This window comes from Bos indicus x Bos taurus, chromosome 7, assembly GCF_003369695.1.
Source record: "Bos indicus x Bos taurus breed Angus x Brahman F1 hybrid chromosome 7, Bos_hybrid_MaternalHap_v2.0, whole genome shotgun sequence".
Lineage (NCBI taxonomy): Eukaryota > Metazoa > Chordata > Mammalia > Artiodactyla > Bovidae > Bos > Bos indicus x Bos taurus.
In genome coordinates this window covers 29,025,264-29,046,374 of record NC_040082.1, presented here as the reverse complement: position 1 = coordinate 29,046,374, position 21,111 = coordinate 29,025,264, and the positions used below count along the sequence as shown (strand labels likewise).

The 21,111-nt window shown below is 38.4% G+C and overlaps 1 protein-coding gene across 5 annotated transcripts in view; it reads right to left on the bottom strand.

Annotated features, from left to right (window-relative positions):
* SSBP2 (single stranded DNA binding protein 2) overlaps window positions 1-21,111 on the bottom strand; it is a 314,481-nt gene that overhangs the window by 213,104 nt on the left and 80,266 nt on the right. For 4 of the 5 annotated variants that reach the window (XM_027545691.1, XM_027545690.1, XM_027545693.1 and 1 more), the window contains exon 2: window positions 9,852-9,924. In XM_027545691.1, coding sequence (XP_027401492.1) covers window positions 9,852-9,924 — 73 coding nt within the window. Of the gene's footprint in view, window positions 1-9,851; window positions 9,925-13,453; window positions 13,963-21,111 lie in introns of those variants that run through there. The other variant, XM_027545692.1, reaches the window with a different exon arrangement.

Genomic DNA, 21,111 nt, shown 5'->3' with positions numbered 1-21,111 from the left:
TTTCCAGGCAAGAATAGTGGTTGGGTTGCCATTTTCTCCTCCAGGGGATCTTCCCAACCCAGGCATCGAACCCATGTCTCCTGCATTGGCAGGTGTATCCTTTACTGCTGAGCCACCTGGGAAGCCCCAAATACTACTCCAGATAATACTCATTTAGAGAAAGCATGAGATGGTATTCAGGAAAACAGAACCTGATCTAGAGAAAACTTTGTCACATTTACTGCGGCATTGTTACAAACAATGAAAATTAGAAACGACATGAAAAATATTCACAAACAGTGAATGCAAAATAAAATTTACTACTTAAACACCCAGAACAGTGTGTAATCATTAAAGAGAATAAGATAAATCTATATGGAAAAAGGGCTATCATAGACTGGTTTTTCAAATGAGATTAAGAAAGGCTACAGAATAATACATACAGTATAAAACCTTTTCTGTTTAAACATATGTGTGAATATGTATGTATGAACTTGGTTGTATGTATATTAAAAAAATGACACCAAACTTACAACTATTATCTCTGGAAAAAGGTAAAGGACTTCCATTTTGAAGTCATATTCATATGTTTAATTTTTTTAGCAAACATAATGATGGATGAGGTTGAGGGATAGCCAGAAAACACCTCTAAATGTCAAAAGTCGCTTTACAAACAATTCTTCTGCTGTCTATGAAGAGGCATTTTCTGTTGTACTGAGTTTCATGGGCTTCAGGCTTGTTTAGGTGCTTAAATGGTATCTATGCAAATAATTTCTCTCTATTTTTTCTTCTTGTATTATTGCAGCCTCTGCATGTTTTCCCTAGTCCTTAGGCTTTTGCTCTTTAAATCACTCACCTCCCTTCCTTCCATCATCAGTCCAGCTAAAAGCTGTATTCTCCTGTAACCTTGTAAATTGGAAGGCCAATGCCTACCACCATACTTTACATCTAAGGGCCTGGTCTGTGATTAGGCAGTGTTGCTGTAATATGATCTACTGTTTTCAGCATTTCTATATAAATGCAGAGCCAAACACTGAATCATGAATGAACGGTATACTGGCAAGAATAAGATATGCCATATGATTTATAAATGAAAATTATAAATTTCAATGAACCTACTCTCTGATACAGCAATTCTTATAGGAATTTATTAATATGGTCACATGTGCAAAGTTACATATAAAACAATTTTCAATGAAACATCATTTGTAATTGAAAAAGACTGGACACAATATAAATGTCCATTAGTAAGGGGACTAGTAAACTATACTATGGCACAGGTCATAGAATGAAAAATGCTACAAGCACAAAAAGAGAATATTTATAAAGTTTAGCAAACTGACAGAAAACAATTAAAGTCAAGTAAAACAAAAATCAAAGCACAGTGTGTATAATAAAGAATCTGTGATACACACACACACACTTATTATTTCAGCATTATTTGCTCTGGCAAGGTATGTAGTCATTTACATACCTCTCAGCCCCACACCCACCCTCCTATATCCTCCATTCTACACTCAGTACTTGGATTCTGAAAATTACATTTCCTAGGCTCCTAGCCAGCTAGTTTCCCTTAAGTTCTATCAGGAGATACTAGTAGGACATCAAAGGGCAGGAGGAAGAAGAGAAGCTGCCTGCCCCTGGCTCCAACAGAAAAGTGGCTGCTTGTTGCAGAATCGGCAACAAAGTAGAGGTGGGGCAATTCTGGATGCTGGTAGCACCTTTTTGGGGGGGTTCTAGCTTTGTCAGTCGGAGAAGGCAATGGCACCCCACTCCAGTACTCTTGCCTGGAAAATCCCATGGATGGAGGAGCCTGGTGGGCTGCGGTCCATGGGGTCGCACAGAGTCGGACACGACTGAAGCGACTTAGCAGCAGCAACAGCAGCTTTGTCAGTGTGGGACCACTTCAGAGGATCTAGATCTACTTCAACAGCATCGCCAACAGCACAGCAATACATCCAAAGCTCATGAAATCCAAACTTTACAGAGTATTCCTAAGTCCTTTCATACTTTTTGAAAACCAATATTACAAAAATTAATATCATAAAATAATAAACCTAGTTCCTATATTAAGAAAAGAATCTAAATACCTATGTATAGGCTTCCCTGGTGGCTCACATGGTAAAGAATCTGCCTGTAATGCAGGAGACCTGGGGTCAATCCCTGGGTTGGGGAGATGTTTGTTCCTAGAAAAATTCCTGAGACTTCTAAGTTAAATACAATCTACTGTTTATACTAATTTTCTAACACCGTCCATGTATAGAAGTATAGGTGCAGCTATACACTAAATGTAATAAAAGTTAAAACTTTTACATTCTAATTTTAAAAATTAAAGCAAACAGATGTACAACAGGAAGAAAAATCTGACTGCACTCTGAAGGAGATGTAATTCAAAACTGTGCTATTCAATGTGGTACTCATTAATCACATGTGGCTCTTTACATAGAATTAATTGAATGTTCTTCGATTTCTCTAGCCACTTTTTAAGGGCTCCGTTGTCACATGTGACTAGTGGAGAACTTACTAAACAGCAGAGATTAGAGATCATTTCCATAATCACAGAAAATTTTAGTGAATAGTGCTGTTCTGCTTTAGAAGGAATGCAGAAGTCTTTATAAAGGAAATTTTTTTCTTGGGAAATTGGGAAAACTCCTTGATGGATCCTTCATATTTCTGGCCCAGAAAGGCAGAGGCTCTTAGAAATGGTTTGAAAGTAAAGAACAGATAGCTAATATTCTACATAATAAAACAACAAGGATTTAGGAGGTTGCTAATAGTCTCCAGGAAGGAGTAGTCTGGGGGTCTGGGAGTATTCAGAAAAGGAGCAATTGGGAAAGTTGTGAGGACTCAACAAGACAAAAGGCAGAAGGAGTCTTCAGGACAACAGCTGGTGAGAAATTCTCTATGGCAAGAAGACCAAAGAACTTAAGGATAGTTGTGTCTAATCTCCGAGCCAATTTTGTTGCTTGTACTGTACTTAATCAACACTTAATAGTCTTCAGTTTTCCCCTAACTTTCAGTAAGAATCCTTCATGTCCAAGACCAATGCGTTCGTGGGGCTTTAGGCTATGAGGGCAACAGGAAAGCTGAGGCAAAGAAAAGGCATCAGCCGTAAGGAAGAGAGCAGCGCTGCAATGCTGAGTGACAGCAGGAAATTACAGCAAGGGAAACATAACAACCTCCCCGCTTCTTGTAAGCCCCAGAGATATGAAAGAGGACCTGAGACAATCTGTCACATTAGGGTTTGAGTTGGAGTCATTTTGGCAGAAAAGGTAACCCTAGGAAGTAGGAGGGTTATGGGCTATCCAGGTGACAGACACTTGGAGCTATATGGCACACAGGCGATATATTTATATTATTGTTGTTCAGTCGCTAAGTTGTCTCTGATTCTTTGCAACCCCACAGACTGCAACACACCAGGCTCCCCTGTCCTTCAGTATCTCCTGGAGTTTGCTCAGATTCATGCCCACCGAGTTGGTGACGCTATCTAACCATCTCATCCTCTTTTACAGTTTTATTTTTAAAGAAATAAACTACACAAGATAGAAAAGAATTTTCAAAATAGCACTTTTGAGTACTTACCACATGCCAGGTCTTTCGAGTTATTTCATATGTACTAACTCATGTAAACCTCAGCACAACGTTAAAGTACTACTATGATTATCTTTTTTTCATAATTGAGAAAATGGAATAAGTAAATACGATTTAGAACACAATTCATATCCAGCAGTGTGGCCCCACAGTCACTGCTCTGACCCATTATACTATGTTGTTTCCAAGTCAAAGTTCAAGAAACATGCAAGGAAATCACTACTATTATTTCCTCTCTTCACATAGATGAAAAAATAAACAGAACAGAATTTTTGAGTCTATGGAGTTCAATAATTTAGCATTCCTAACAAAATCTGAAGAAGCCACCCATTAGATGTCTTTAAGCTTCTATTTCTGGCTACCTTACTGGCTGCTGCTAAGTCGCTTCAGTCATGTCCGACTCTGTGCGACCCCATGGACTGCAGCCGACCAGGCTTCTCAGTCCATGGGATTCTCCATGCAAGAACACTGGAGTGGGCTGCCATTTCCTTCTCCAATGCATGAAAGTGGAAAGTGAAAGTGAAGTCGCTCAGTCATGTCTGACTCTTAGCGACCCCATGGACTGCAGCCTACCAGGCTCCTCCATCCATGGGATTTTCCAGGCAACAGTACTGGAGTGGGGTGCCATTGCCTTCTCCCACCTTACTGGCTAATTTATGGCAAATAAGGGTTAATAATAAAGTATAAACAAGGTAAAATTATTAAGAAGAGAAAATCTGGATCTCTGCAACACTCTTTTTTATTTGCCTCATTCTGAGGCACAAATGCCATGTAAAATTTCAGGAATAAACAGGAATTATCTTATCTAAAATGGAACAATATAATCCAGCAAAAAGATAGTTTTTAATGAGTCCAAAGTAACATTTAGGATTTAGCCATGGTTTGGAATCTATGATGAATCAGAGATAACAGTGAGCTTGTCAATACAACCTGGCTAGACAAATGTTTTAATTTTTATTGTTAGTCCAATGATATCACTTTTAACTAGGAAAAAAAATTGCTGGACTAATGAGTGTCCTACTATTTTGACTGATAACCAAAGCTACCAAAAGCAATCCAATTTCTGACAGGCTAAGCTAAGGGCACTATCAGAAAGGCAAGCCCAAGTGAGAACTTAGATGCTGAGATTCACATCTTACTTGCTCAGATGATGCCTGGAGTTCCAACCTGACCTTCTCACAACTTAGTCCAGATGGCAAACCCACACAAAATGAAAGAGGTGGCCCAGCACAAAAAACCCTGCTGACAAGGGCTCACTAATGTCACAGTCATCCATATCCTCACTCATCCTGAGGAAGAAAGCCGAAACTGGAAGAAGCATTCTACTTCACCTAGAACCAGAGTAAGAACATTGAATAATTGGTGCCACATTGAGTAACTGGTGCCACTTCAGTCATTTCCTTTTTATCACAAATATCCAATTCAAATAAGTCTCATTTTTTAAGTTCCCTGTTTAACAGTACTGAATTAGGTAAAAATCTAGTATAGCGTAAGAATTAGGTAAGATGGTCCTTTACTACACAATTGACTCAAGAAGTCATTCTACAACATGCTGATAGTGCTAAGTTGCTTCAGTCGTGTCTGACTCTGCAACCCCAAGGAGCCTGCCAGGCTCCTCTGTCCATGAGATTCTCCAGGCAAGAACACTGGAGTGGTTGCCATGCCCTCCTCCAGAGGATCTTCCCAGCCAGGAATCGAACCCGAATCTCCTACATCTCTTGCATTGGCAGCTGGGTTCTTTACCACTAGCGCCACGTGGGAAGTCCCATTCTACAACAAGCAGTCCTAAATCTTCCAGACGATCCAAGTGAAAGTAGAGAGAAAGCCATGCTAAATAGGATATAAAGCTGTAAAAGATTACACTGTCCATAGTTTAAGAGGATGGGTACAACCATTCACACAGACACTACAGTACAAACCTCTTTTACTTAAAAGAATAAAAGTTCCCTTTTGCCGAGATGATAAGTCCAAGCTTCCTGGCAGAATATGTAAAGGCTTTCATGTTAAGAATGCACAATCAGCACGGAGAGGTGGAGCCCTGAGAAAGCTTTCCTAGAAAAAGCTACCTCTGAGCTAATCAAGGAGAGAAGGGGAGGAGATTTTAGGCAGTGAATACACTGACTAAAGCTCAGATGAGAGACGCCTTCTGGTATGTACAGACAGACACAAGCAGCTGGTATGATGGAAACTTAAAGCATGAAGGAGGACAATATAGCAAGCTATTAAAATTTCACCAACTGAAATTACAGTCAACGGTCCCTATCTGCAGGTTCCACATCCACAGATTCAAACAACCATGGGTAGAAAATACTTGGAAAAAAATGTTCCAGAAAGTTTCAAAAAGTTGAAGTTGCTCCCAATGGGCAACTATTTACATATCATTTACATTGTATTTACAACTATTACACAGCATTTGCACTGTATTAGGTATTATAAATAACCTACAGATGATTTAAAATACACGCAAAAATGAGTGTAGGTTATAGGCAAACACTGTTTTACATAAGGGACTTGATCAACTGTGGATTTTGGCATCCCCGGGGGAGGGGAGCCGGGTCCTGGAATCGATCCCCAGTGGATATGGAGGGATGACTGTATCTAGAACTCTAGGGTGTACTCAGCAGTGGCCTATTACAAATCTACCTCCAAACTTTCATTTTAAAATCAAGATAATTTTAACTATACAAATATATATATGTGTGTGTGTGTGTGTTTGTGTATATTTGTTTTAAAAAACCCTACAAATATTTTTTATTGCAGGATAAAAATTCCTTTTTGAATACTTTAACATTCACACTCCCACAAACAACTACTTTGGAATGTATATTCTTTCAGACCTTTTACTTTACTTCACGTTCATAAATATGTACCCACAAAAATATATACTATTGCCTTATGTTCAATGGTTTTCATGTAACTCTCCTGGGGATCACATACACCCATCTCCAGAGTCCAGTAATACTGTATATCTTCCTGGTGACAGGAGTTTCTTTTCAGCTTAACTGATTCCTCTTGTGAAATCAAACCAGACTGATAATGGAGAAATCCTCAGTTTTGTATTCCAAATGCAAGCGGAGACAATAAAATCATGGTAAATACTTGTTTAAAAATGTGCAAATCTCTTCTGAAATTATACTTTTATTTTTACCAAATAGCACTAGAAAACGTCGTATTTCCATTTTCCATTGAGTTCAGAAGCATATCTGTAAGTACACTATCTAGTTACCTGCTTAATCTACATAACTTATTTGAATCCAAATATCTGAATGTCCTTAAATAAGTTAGCAACACTTTTTTTGTTTGATGAAATGATTATGAATGTTGGCAAGAAAAAACAGATTCAGAAAGTTGAGCCAATTCAAAACAATTCTTTATCTAGGAAAAGTGATCAGTAACTCCTTTCATCAAGTTTTCAACTGCATTAAAACAAAAGTTTAAAATCTCCATAACTGACTTTAGTTTCTTTTAAATATAAGTTGGCAGTGATTAAGAATATAATTATTAAAAGTATCCTGTTTGCAATCTCTGTTGCTTCCTTTGGAACATCAAAGTGATTGTGACTCAGAAAGGTTATAGACCAAAGTCTTCTAATTTACAATTTAATCAGGAATAGATATGTTAAACTTGTTTTGATTTAAATATACTTTGAAATCACATTTTTATTACACTGCATAAATTCCTTCTATGGTAAAACAATTGACTTAAGTTCTGAGCATACCTCTCAATTTTCTTACTTGCAAATAGGCCCCAATGGTTCACATATACTAATTAATTAATTTAATTAGATTGGGGGGATATGTGTGTTTATTTACTTGTGTGCTTGTTGGGGGACAGTGAATCTCAAGAAGGCTGTACCTCAGGCAGGGACTTTGGTCAAAGGGTTGCCTGTCATGTCCCTGATCTTGTAGAGGCAAACTCATGAGATCACTAGAGACAACATAATTTTGATCAGCACTGTCCCACAGAAATATAATCACAGGCCACAAATGAGAGCCACGGATATAATTTAAAATTTTCTAGTAACTACTTTTAAAAAGAAAAATAACACTAGTAATTTTATTTTACCTAATATATCCAAAATATTATCCTGTCAATGTGATCAAATTTTTAAAATTATTCATATTTTGTATTCTTTTTTTCACATCAAGTCTTCAAAATCCAGTGTGTAACTTCATATTTATAGCACTTCTCAATTCGATCAGTCATATTTCAAGTGCTCACAAAGCCATAGTTAGGCAGTGGCTACCATACTGGACAGCACAGAAACAGAGGAAAAAACGGGGGCTTTGGAATTAACATGGACCTAAGATTTGAATCATAAGGGATCTGATTTAGGTCATACCTGAATGATCTAGTGGTTTTCCCTACTTTCTTCAATTTAAGTCTGAATTTGGCAATAAGGAGTTCATGATCTGAGCCACAGTCAGCTCCCGGTCTTGGATCATGGAAAAAGCAAGAAAGTTCCAGAAAAACATCTATTTCTGCTTTATTGACTATGCCAAGGCCTTTGACTGTGTGGATCACAATAAACTGTGGAAAATTCTTCAAGAGATGGGCATACCAGACCACCTGACCTGCCTCTTGAGAAATCTGTATGCAGGTCAGGAAGCAACAGTTAGAACTGGACATGGAACAACAGACTGGTTCCAAACAGGAAAATGTATACGTCAAGGCTGTATATTGTCACCTTATTTATTTAACTTATATGCAGAGTACATCATGATAAACACTGGGCTGGAAGAAGCACAAGCTGGAATCAAGATTGCCGGGGAGAAATATCAATAACCTCAGACATGCAGATGACACCACCCTCACGGCAGAAAGTGAAGAGGAACTAAAAAGCCTCTTGATGAGAGTGAAAGAGGAGAGTGAAAAAGTTGGCTTAAAGCTCAACATTTAGAAAATGAAGACCATGGCATCTAGTCCCATCACTTCATGGGAAATAGATGGGGAAACAGTGGAAACAGTGTCAGACTTTATTTTTCTGGGCTCCAAAATCACTGCAGATGGTGACTGCAGCCATGAAATTAAAAGACGCTTACTCGTTGGAAGAAAAGTTATGACCAACCTAGATAGCATATTCAAAAGCAGAGACATTACTTTGCCAACAAAGGTCTGTCTGGTCAAGGCTATGGTTTTTCCTGTGGTCATGTATGGATGTGAGAGTTGGACTGTGAAGAAAGCTGAGCACTGAAGAATTGATGCTTTTGAACTGTGGTGTTGGAGAAGACTCTTGAGAGTCCCTTGGATTGCAAGGAGATCCAACCAGTCCATTCTGAAGGAGATCAGCCCTGGGATTTCTTTGGAAGGAATGATGCTAAAGCTGAAACTCCAGCACTTTGGCCACCTCACATGAAGAACTGACTCACTGGAAAAGACTCTGATGCTGGGAAGGATTGGGGGCAGGAAGAGAAGGGGACGACAGAGGATGAGATGGCTGGATGGCATCACTGACTCGATGGACGTGAGTTTGAGTGAACTCCGGGAGATGGTGATGGACAGGGAGGCCTGGCGTGCTGCGATTCATGGGGTCACAGAGAGTTGGACACAACTGAGCGAATGAACTGAACTGAAGTGAAGGTTTGAATCCTAGTTCAATAACTTACTAAGCTGTGTGAGCACAAACTAGTTATATGAACTCCCTGAGTCCTGTAGTTCTTATCAGTAAATCAGAAATAATGCCAGATGCCTTGCAAATTTCTTAGAACTATAGATAATATGCTCACACATAATATAACTCAGTAAAGTCCTCCTCTTCCTCATTATTATATAAATTGAAGAAGAAAAGGTAACACTGTATGAAAGCTAAAATTTAAGGTTTAAAAATTGTGAAGGAGAAAAATAGAAACAAAAACTTGAAGCAAGATTATCAAAATCTTTTCTAACTTAAGTTCCGTCATCAACCCACTATTATCTATACAAAATAAAAACAAAAACCATATTTTCCAAAACTGTGAATAATGCCAAAATAAAATATTTCTAAAACTAGAGATATGATGGTGTTTGCCTTTTAAAGCAAATATGCTTTCTTGATTATTGTTGCTGAGATTACTATTAGTTTCTATTTCTCAGGGGGGAGAAATGGCTAGAAAGTTGAGTAGAAAGTTATTTGCACGGAAATGGCATTTTGAGATACTGCAAATGCTTCCAATAATCTACAAAGACTACATTATGCATTTGGATAACTGAACATTCACAATTTTCAGATAACTGTTACATTTTATTTTTCATTCACTTATACAGGATATCAAAATACAATACAGAAAATATACATAACATACCTCTGATAAAAATGTTTGGGCCGATTTCTGAGCTCCTACATGGAGCAGATACTCATATACGTAGAGTGCTAACCTGGGAAAAGAAAAAAATATTTATTGAGAAGAGGTATATTTAAAATTCACTCTTTAAACAATGCATACACCTTTTCATTACAAAAGTATTTTTCACACTAACAGTGACAGAAAATCAACTCTTCCAACATCTTTTCAATGGGAGTTTATACATGTATGTTCAGAAAGAACTTTAATTAAAATAGGACACAAAAAAATAAGGCACATTGTATCTTTTGGCAAGAAACACCTAAATAAAGATTATTTTTGTCTTGTATCATCTAATTTTTCATACTCTAAGTTCTCTTTTGTACTTAATATGAATTATAAATTTAAAACCAAACAATAATTCCCATAAGCTATATTAAGGTATAATTATTAGTTTAATAAATAATTGGACTTTTAAAACAACACTATATCCTTCCATCTTTCTAGTGAATGTTATTATAAACTTCAGCTGTTTACACATCCATATGCCAAAATGGATGTTGAACATCCACTGTAATATTTGTTCAGCACTTTCTCCTCCTTAGATGTTATTGTTAAACCAACAATATTTTAGTTTATAAGAAACTCAAATTAACTGCAAATCACAGCATTAAGTAAACTTTAAAGATACTAGATTATACTAGGCATTTGGGGACTTACAATTCAAAGGTTAACACAAAAGTACATATAAATTCATCACTCAAATACAGAATATTAAGTATGCACTATCCACTTATAGTACTCTCATTAACTAGTGGATTCAGAATTTTAAGCTAGACCATGTGGCTCAATTTTAGTTAAGCTGTTAACAAAATATTATTCATAAACCCAAATTAGTCTGCGGCAGTATTTTTAATGATCTCTTGGACCAATGCCCAGATAGCTCACAACACTTCAGTTTCTGCCACACTGTATTTACCAATATTGAGCCAGGTTTACAGTAAACAAAACAATGTAACAATAACCACAATTCTGTGCAGCCACACCATTTATCTTGCCAAATGAATTTATGATTGTTAAAGACTGATGGCATTTGCAAAAATGAGTATTTTCTTCATGGTTATGAAAACATAACATGTACTTGTAATGAAAAGGGAAAGCCTGTATATAATCATTGCTCTGTCCATTTAATTATTTCTCCATTCCCAAACTGTCAGACCCTTAAGATGAGAATCATTCTGTAGTTACTAAGCACCACGAATAGATACATGTTAAAGTTACTCATAGATGAAAAGCATGTTGTTGACAGTGAGTATAGGAATATAATTTAGAAATATCTATTCTCTTCAAGTTGAATGCCATCTTCTAGGTCGGTGCTTCTCAACTCATCTTCTGCCCTAACACAGCTGAGGCACATGTCACATCCCTGTGTGATGCTCCGTGGGGAAGGTTCATTCCCAACATACATTATATGGGATACGGGAACTGAAATGTTCCTGGAGTTTCAAACAAACAAACCCCAGTGGTGATTCTTATCACACGTTCTTCACACACACATATTCCACATACCCTGTCCCTCTAGTAACTGCGTTCAACCCTATCACATGATGCCCTGACCATGATGGCAGGTTTCATCTTGAAAGAGAAAATATCTGTGAATTTCGCCTGGAGAGACCAAAGCCTCAAAATTGCCTGCCAGTGGCATCATGGCCTTCCTGCTATTGCCCTAGAGCCTCATGTTATTCCTGCGGGTTGTAAAATCTTGGGCCTAGAGCCAAACCAGTGGTGAAGGCTAGAAAAGAAAGCCAGGTCCAAGTCAAGGGCCCAGTGGTAAGGATGTTCCACCAAGGTGGAGAAGCTGAAAGTTGAGAGGCGCTGAGTGAAGCGGGGGCATGGTGGTGGATCCAGGGGTGGCGATGGGGCAAGAGAACTGACCGCAGAACAGCCAAGGCCAGGGCTCGGCTTAGCTGTGTCCTTGCAATACAAACCGTTCCTTAAAGTTGAGCAAGCCACTTCCTTGGAATCTCTTCTTTGTAATATTAAAGAAGATAATATATTTCTTATATGTTTCTCCCAGTTAATTAGGTAACAAAAAGTGTATCTCTTTATGAATAGAATTTAAAGCAACATCTCCCCTCTTTGAATGACTCCAGGACAGTGATTCTAAAAGATGTATTGGTGGGGGCAGAGAATCAATGAGAGGAAGGGATTTCAAACTATAAAGCTAAAGATTCTGAAGCATCTTCCTAGGTGTGTGCCTGTCCTCCTATCCTTCAAATCTCAGCTGTAGCAGCACATCATATTTTTACCAACAGAGTGATAAAACAGGACAGGGCTGAGAAAATCTACCTACAACGCCGCCTAAAGTATCCTAACGTTCTATCACCTCCCTGGAACAAAATGAATGCTTCCCAGGCAGTCAGGACCTGTGCTCTGGAAAGAGTGGCAGGGACCATCACACAGGTGAACAATTAATCAACTCCACTGCCATGGTGACTGTGGAATACATCACTAGCAAATCTCCGAATTTTAACTACCATCTCTGTATATGCTTGCTAAGTCGCTTACGTCATGGTGTCCAAGTCTGCAACCCCATGGACTATAGCCTGCCAGGCTCCTCTGTCCATGGGGATTCTCCAGGCAGGAATCCTGGAGTGGGCTGCCATGCCCTCCTCCAGGGTATCTTCCCAACCCAGGGATCAAACCTGCGTGTCTCGTACCTCCTGCACTGGCAGGTGGTTCTTTTTTTTTTTTTTTAAACTTTACAATATTGTATTAGTTTTGCCAAATATCGAAATGAATCCGCCACAGGTATACCCGCGTTCCCCATCCTGAACCCTCCTCCCTCCTCCCTCCCCTACCCTCCCTCTGGGTCGTCCCAGTGCACCACCCCAAGCATCCAGTACCGTGCATCGAACCTGGACTGGCGACTCATTTCATACATGATATTATACATGTTTCAATGCTATTCTCCCAAATCTCCCCACCCTCTCCCTCTCCCACAGAGTCCATAAGACTGATCTATACATCGGTGTCTCTTTTGCAGTCTCGTACACAGGGTTATTGTTACCATCTTTCTAAATTCTATATATATGCGTTAGTATACTGTATTGGTGTTTTTCTTTCTGGCTTACTTCACTCTGTATAATAGGTTCCAGTTTCATCCATCTCATTAGAACTGATTCAAATGTATTCTTTTTAATGGCTGAGTAATACTCCATTGTGTATATGTACCCCTAGCGCCACCAGGGAAGCCCGCTTCTGTGCACAGGATTTTCCAAACCCATCTCTTTAGTCCAATCCTCTCTACCAAGCTACAAACCAGCTTCTCCAAATCAGTTTGAAATTTCTAGCAAGGCAGTTCTCTCTTAACTTGACCACGTCCAGTGTTAAATTCACCTTCTCCGCCTGTTTACAGTACCCATGCTCACTTTCAAGGAAACATAATTTCTGAGTCTCAGTTTCCTCATTTGCAAAATGGGAAGGATACTTTTCTTGCAGTGCTGTTGAAAGGATTGGAGAGCACAGCAAATAGTAACAATGATTGCAACAGTTTCAGCTAATTATGTCACATATTACATTGCCAAGCTAATTATGTCGCAGCTAATTCTGTCACGTATTACCAAGTCACCGATGCCACAGTCGCGCCCACAGTTGCCATTCCTTTCACTCCTCCCCTGCTCCTGAAGGACCACGAAGCACCACAGTGACAGAACGGATACTGTTGATCTCCATTAGCTTCCTACAGAGGCATTAGGGTCACCAGAAATAAGAGCCTTCAGATGGTTCTGAGGGAAAAGCCCTGGAATAAATTAATTTTATATGAAGACAAATGTTTCCAGGGGAGTGGGGAGTGATACCTGTCCATCCGTGCATGTGAATCACAGCTTGGTCCCTTACCCAGTGACATGAGATCACCAAACACTTTATTCAGATTCAATTTCTATTGAACGAAAATCTAAAGGTAAATACTGAATGTACAAATATTTTAAATGCGTACACTGTCATATTAACATGTTCCTTTTCCTTTTTAGGATCTTTAAGAAATTTATCTACTTTTGAAAAAGCACAGAGTGGCTATTTAATCTAGTGGCTCATGAAATGGAAGTGAAAGTTGTTAGTCACTCAGTCATGTCTGACCCTCTGTGATTCCATGGGCTGTAGCCCTTCAGGCTCCTCTGTCCATGGAATTCTCTAGGCAAGAATACTGGAGTGGGTTGTCATTCTCTATTCCAGGGGATCTTCCCAACCCAGGGATCGAACCCAAGTCTCCCACTTTGCAGCCAGACTCTTTACTGCTTGAGCCACCAGGGAAACCCCAGTGTCTTATAATGTAATTCAATTACATAGAAAAAAAAAAAAAATCATGCAGCTAATCTGCTTCCAGAAAGCAGACACGCTTTTTTTTTTAAACACTGATTAACAAAAAAGTATATCAAAGGTTCATGGACCATATATCTTTTTCATTTCATTCTAAATTTCAAATAGATATCAATGACTGAGTTAACAAAATCATGTGACCAGCAACTCTAGAGAGAGACCCAAATCTGAAATAACTCAAGACCTGCTTTACTCCCTGGTTACTGCAGGCACTACACTTTTAAATTAAGAGCAAAGACAGAGGTTACAAACGGAGGAACACTGAAAACAGCTAAAGCCTGAGCCCACTTGGCACTGCCCTCAAAACACCAATTACATACCAGCTACAAATGTGATGCACATTCAGTTCACCGTCTGCAAGTTACACACATACACACTCACGGGGCCACAGGAGCAGGGCAGAAAAGGCACTGACAAAACTTCACAATTCAAATTCTATCAATCTCCAATTCTGATGGAGTGAAATCTACTTCAACTAGGCTTCATGGATTCAAAATCTCTAGTAAGTTGGGGTGGACCAGGTTTACAGTTTAATTTTTTAAACTGTTTACAAAAGGAAAGGGGGTAATTCCAATCACATTTTATTTGGTACGTAATTCTAACAAACGTAGATTTTTTTATGAGTCACAAAATATATAATTAGAAGCAAATTAAAGATATATAAAAATGAAAAAATACAAAAAGATGTTAAAACTCTGATGATCCCTCCAAAAGAACCAAATAAAACTAAAAAGCAATAATGGACTGAGAAAAATGGATATATGACCCAGAGGACAACAAAAAGCTAACATGCTTAATACATTCTGCTCATATACTATGACCTGCCAGAACATGAAAATCTTAGTTTTTAAATAATGAGCAAGGATGGACGTTAAAGGCCAAGTAAGAAGAATGGCTACCGATGGCCAGCAAATAATCCTAAGGAAAAATATTCAACCTCCCAGCCATAAATAATATTTTAAAATTTCACCAATGAATGTAGAAAAGACTCTACAAACATTAAAGCATTCAGTGCCTAAACGGTAAAATATGGAAGTGTAAGTCTACAAGTGAAAAACAGAGGATGCAGAATAGCTTACATGGTACACTCCCATTATTCAATTTCTATGCAGAGTACATCCTGAGAAACGCTGGGCTGGAAGAAGCACAAGCTGGAATCAAGATTGCCAGGAGAAATATTAATAACCTCAGATATGCAGATGACACCACCCTTATGGCAGAAAATGAAGAGGAACTCAAAAGCCTCTTGATGAAAGTGAAAGTGGAGAGTGAAAAAGTTGGCTTAAAGCTCAACATTCAGAAAATGAAGATCATGGCATCTGGTCCCACCACTTCATGGGAAATAGATGGAAAAACAGTGGAAACAGTGTCAGACTTTATTTTGGGGGGCTCCAAAATCACTGCAGATGGTGACTGCAGCCATGAAATTAAAAGACGCTTACTCCTTGGAAGGAAAGTTATGACCAACTTAGATAGCATATTCAAAAGCAGAGACATTACTTTGCCAGCAAAGGTCCATCTAGTCAAAGCTATAGTTTTTCCAGTGGTCATGTATGGATGTGAGAGTTGGACTGTGAAGAAAGCTGAGCGCCAAAGAATTGATGCTTTTGAACTGTGATGTTGGAGAAGATTCGAAAGTCCCTTGGACTGCAAGAAGATCCAACCAGTCCATTCTGAAGGACATCAGCCCTGGGATTTCTTTGGAAGGAATGATGCTAAAGCTGAAACTCCAGGACTTTGGCCACCTCATGCAAAGAGTTGACTCATTGGAAAAGACTCTGATGCTGGGAGGGATTGGGGGCAGGAAGAGAAGGGGATGACAGAGGATGAGATGGCTGGATGGCATCACTGACTCGATGGACGTGAGTCTGAGTGAACTCCGGGAGTTGGTGATGGACAGGGAGGCCTGGCATGCTGCGATTCATGGGGTCGCAAAGAGTTGGACATGACTGAGTGACTGAACTGAAGTGAACTGAAGTATACTACACATACACATGTATATTCTGCCAGAGACAGTTCATATACATACAGGCACAGGAGCAACAAGTGTCACCCTCCAAGCTTCCCCCTCTGGTGAAAACATACGTAACCAAACAATATCTTTTATTGTAGGATTTTTTTATCACTAGGGAGTGGGAGCCTAGGATAAGAGGCAGACTTTTTTTTAACTGCATAAACATTCTTCTGTTTGCTTATTTACCCAGTACTTCTATTACCTGTTTTAAAAGAAAAAAAAGGAGTAAATGGGAAAAAATTAAAATAATAAACCTTTTGTAACCTCTGACCTAGTAATTTTTATTCTAAAAAACTGTTTTAAAGAATTAATCAGAAATCCAAACAATTTATAATGAAGTTTATGGCAAAAGTGTAGCAGTGAAACACTGGTAACCTAAATATCTGATGAGAGAAATAATTAGATTGTAACATATGCAGGTAATGGGAAAACACATTTTTGAAGATGTTTAATGAAATGAAAAAATGTTCATAATTCATTGTTAAAAGTGCGAGAATGTATATACACAAATATACCATACTACATGTAGAAAAAGAGACGGAAATTTGAGTTATAGCTACTGGTAAAAACATTAATAACTGTAAGAAGAAACAAATGATGAGCAACTAATATGGATGTGGTGGAAACAATAAATAAAACATAAAACCAGTATGGTCTAATTAGACTAGGAGCAAACACCCCCATGCCTCCTTCATAAGGCCTGAGGACAACTCTCGTAATAGCACTGTCTTTATTACATACATATCATTATTAATCATAATTAATAATCATAATGTTAGCTTTGGGTCTCCAGTAAAAGATCATACTTTGTGCCATTCATGCTGCATAAAGACCCAAGATATGTGGCCAGATAAAAATATTAAACCGCTGATGTTTTCTGCAAACATTTTTTCCCCAGTTTGTTGTCTGATTTAATTTTGGTCAGGTTTTCTGGGGCTTCCCTGATAATTCAGTTGGTAAAAAGAATCCACCTGCAATGCAGGCGACCCCGGCTCCGTTCCTGGGTAGGGAAGATCCGCTGGAGAAGGGATAGGCTACCCACTCCAGTATTCTTGGGCTTCCCTTGTGGGTCAGCTGGGAGAGACTGCACCTGCAATGAGGGAGACCTAGTTCGATCGCTGGGTTGGGAAGATCCAGTATTCTGGCCTAGAGAATTCATACAGTCCATGTGGTCGAAAAGAATCGCAAAATGTATACAACTGAGCGACTTTCACTTTCTGGGGCGGGGGAGGGAATGGGGTGGAGAGCAGAGAGGGGTGACACATTTAGATACTTTTGATTAAACTTTATATGTAGAAATAACTATTAATAATATGAAAATAAAAATTCTAAACTTCATAGAAAATGGGCAGAAGCAATAAGAAACATCACAACTAATTTTGAAACATGGAAAACATTAAACCTTACTGGGAATCAAACAAATACATATTAAAGCAACAATGGGATTTAAATTCTTAATTAAATAATATGTAAAAAAAATGGATATTCAAATACTACTGATGGCAATAAACTGGTACAGTTTTCAAAACCAATTTGGCAGTAAGTATAAATCAACAACTTGCTAAAAAAGTTCACACACTTTGATCCAACAATATAATACCATTACTTGAGAGTCTAGCCTAAAGAAATTTTCCCAAATGTAGAAAAACTTAATACACAAAACTTTTTAACCAAAGAACATGTAGAACAATAAAAAATAAAAAAATAAATAGGAAAGTGGCTGCATCTGTAGTAAAATATTTTGCATTAGTTAATTTCATGTTTGAAAATATAATTCAGAATTTATGTATATTCATTGAAAAAGCACCAAAGAGACTTCTGCTTAATTCTTGAACTTTAAAATGTGAAAAAAATGTCATAACCATACCCTCAAATAAAATTATTTCAAATTTACCTTATGAAAATTGCCAAATCTAACAAAGAAACAAAAGTTTACTATTCATGTGAATAAACTCTATTACATGGTTGCCACCATGTATCATGTAAAAGATCTAAGACAATGAAGCATTTAACTAATAGCACATCTACAACAGATACTGTCATTTAAGAGTTTAATTACAGCAAATTCTCAACCACACTTATAATAAGGACTTTACAGTCTGGAAAAGGGGTAAAGAATTCACTCTATAATCCAGCTACCTAATTTGAGATTAAATCTCTTGCTCTGAAGGAAACAGTAGAAAATAAGGAACTTTGACTAACGTATAAAAAGGGTTTTTAAGACTACTGTTAATCTACAAAAAGGTTTTCCAAGCTACATATAAATGAAAGGTGAATAGTCCCTGTAGTACAGAGCTAATGCCTCACTCACTACATGCACATATATGTATGTATGTCAATGTCTATGTATGATAGATCTCTAGAGAAAAAATCATTATTTCACAAAAGTCAGTAAATAAAAATGGCCTAATGTGTTTGAGCTGAACTTACAGAATAGTTAAGACGGATATGACTGTTTTATTCATAGATTTTTTAAAATCTGGTGAGCAGGATTCATCACAAGTTTTCTTTACATTATACATGCTAGTTATAATAATGATTTAATGTTTATAAAATGTTTGGGGAATGTGCGCCACTCTTGGATAATATTTAATCATGCCCCCACAATATTCCTGTGAGGCAGAGTCATGAACTATGTATAAACATCATTAGGTAAGAGCTCATACAATGAAAAGTCCAACGGCCAATAAACACATATGTCTGTCAGCCCGGCCACAATATCCTATATTTACTTTTCACAGGCAGGTCTACTATCTGCTACCTGTCTTTTGCATGCGATTCTTTTAATATTCCAAAAAGATGTAACGCTGAAGGTGAAAGCAAGAGAAAGTGTGTGTGTGTGTGTGTGTGTGTGTGTGTGTGTGCACTCAGTCATGTCCAACTCTTTGCAACCTCATGGACTGCAGTCCACCAGGCTCTTCGGTCCATGGAATTTTCCAGGCAAGAAATACTGGGGTGAGTTGTCATTTCCTTCCCAGGTGATCTTTCCAATCCAGGGATGAACTGTGTCTCCTGTATCTCCCGCACTGGCAGGCAGAGTCTCTATCACTTGTGCCACCTGGGAAGCCCTCCAGAGAAAGCAGCCATTTAATACGAGGACACAGATATCCATCCCAAACTTCAGTGATGGAAACTGACTTTGTTAGTATTTCACCATCTTATGTTTAGCAAGGAGAAAAAAGATATAAGTAAACATAAAGCCTTCAGAGTAACGAATCCCCATTTGTACTCTTAAAATTCTTTTGGTTAATTCACCTGTATGCCCAAAGGTAGAGGGAAGACATGGAAAGAGAATAACTTCAAAAAACAGCTGTTCCTAATTTCTATTGAAATTAAACTACTATAACACATTTTGTTTCATTTATCTCTGTATCTCCAGCACATAAAGAAGTGCCCAATAAATAATTTTTAATGAAGGAATGACTCTCTTAGACCAGGCATAAGGCATTAACAGAATCTTCTGGCTTCCTCCAATCTTCTGGTTTCCTCTAATCAAGCAATACAAGGGGAAGCATAAGGAATCTCCTTAGCTATTTCAGCTTCAATTAATACTATAGTTTAACAACATGAATGTTATCCAAACAATTTCTTCACACTGATTCCTAATCCCTATATTCAAAGGATACTTTTTTTTAAAGAAACAAATTAAACATCAAGTTGTGAGGGGTAGATTTTTTTTTAATTTTATTTTTAAACTTTACAATATTGTATTAGTTTTGCCCAACATCAAAATGAATCCACCACAGGTATACCTGTGTTCCCCATCCTGAACCCTCCTCCCTCCTCCCTCCCCATACCCTCCCTCTGGGCCGTCCCAGTACACCAGCCCCAAGCATCCAGCATCGTGCATCGAACCTGGACTGGCGACTCGTCTCATACATGATATTACACATGTTTCTTGTTTTGTTATTTTTAATGAAACAAATCCTCAAAAGACAACAACCTCCCTATTTCCTTAAAGGAAATAAATCAAGGTCAGAAAATAAACAATAAAATGACTGTAGAGGGTTAGAAGAGGGCTATTTTATACAGAACGGTCTAGCTGTTATATTTAGCACTGGTGAGCAGTATGTGTTGCAAACTGGACATCCAAAACCCAGTCCCCATCTTTTGTCATTAACCATGTCAAATCCGCATGTCATTAACCAGAGAAGCCTCAGACAGAGAATTTAGAACACAATTAAGTTCTCCTGTGCACGTATGCTAGGTCACTTTAGTCATGTCCGACTCTTTGTGACCCCACTGACTAGCTCACCAGGCTTCTCTGTCCATGAGATTCTCCGGGCAAGAATACTGGAGTAGATGGCCATGCCCTCCTCCAGTGAATCTTCCCGACCTGAGGATCAAACCCACATCTCTTATGTCTTTTAGTGGGTTCTTTACCACTAGCACCACCTGGGAAGCCCAAGTTCTCCTAATGGACTATAAAAAGTCTTGGTGGATCTAGATTCCTGCTGCTGCTGCTAAGTCGCTTCAGTCATGTCCAACTCTGTGCGACCCCATAGACGGCAGCCCATCAGGCTCCCCCCAATCCCTGGGATTCTCCAAGCAAGAACACTGGAGTGGGTTGCCATTGCCTTCTCCAATTCATGAAAGTGAAAAGTAAAAGTGAAGTCGCTCAGTTGTGTCTGACTCTTCGTGACCCCATGAACTGCAGCCCACCAGGCTCCTCCAACCATGGGATTTTCCAGGCAAGAGTACTGGAGTGGGGTGCCATCGCCTTCTCTGCTAGATTCCTACCCACTGCTGTATTTAAAATGAATAACCAACAAGGACTCACTGTATAGCGCAGTGGACTTTGCTCAATATTATGTAACAACTAATTGGGAAAAGAATTTGAAAAATAGTAGACAATGTATACATGTAACTGAATCACTTTTTATATAC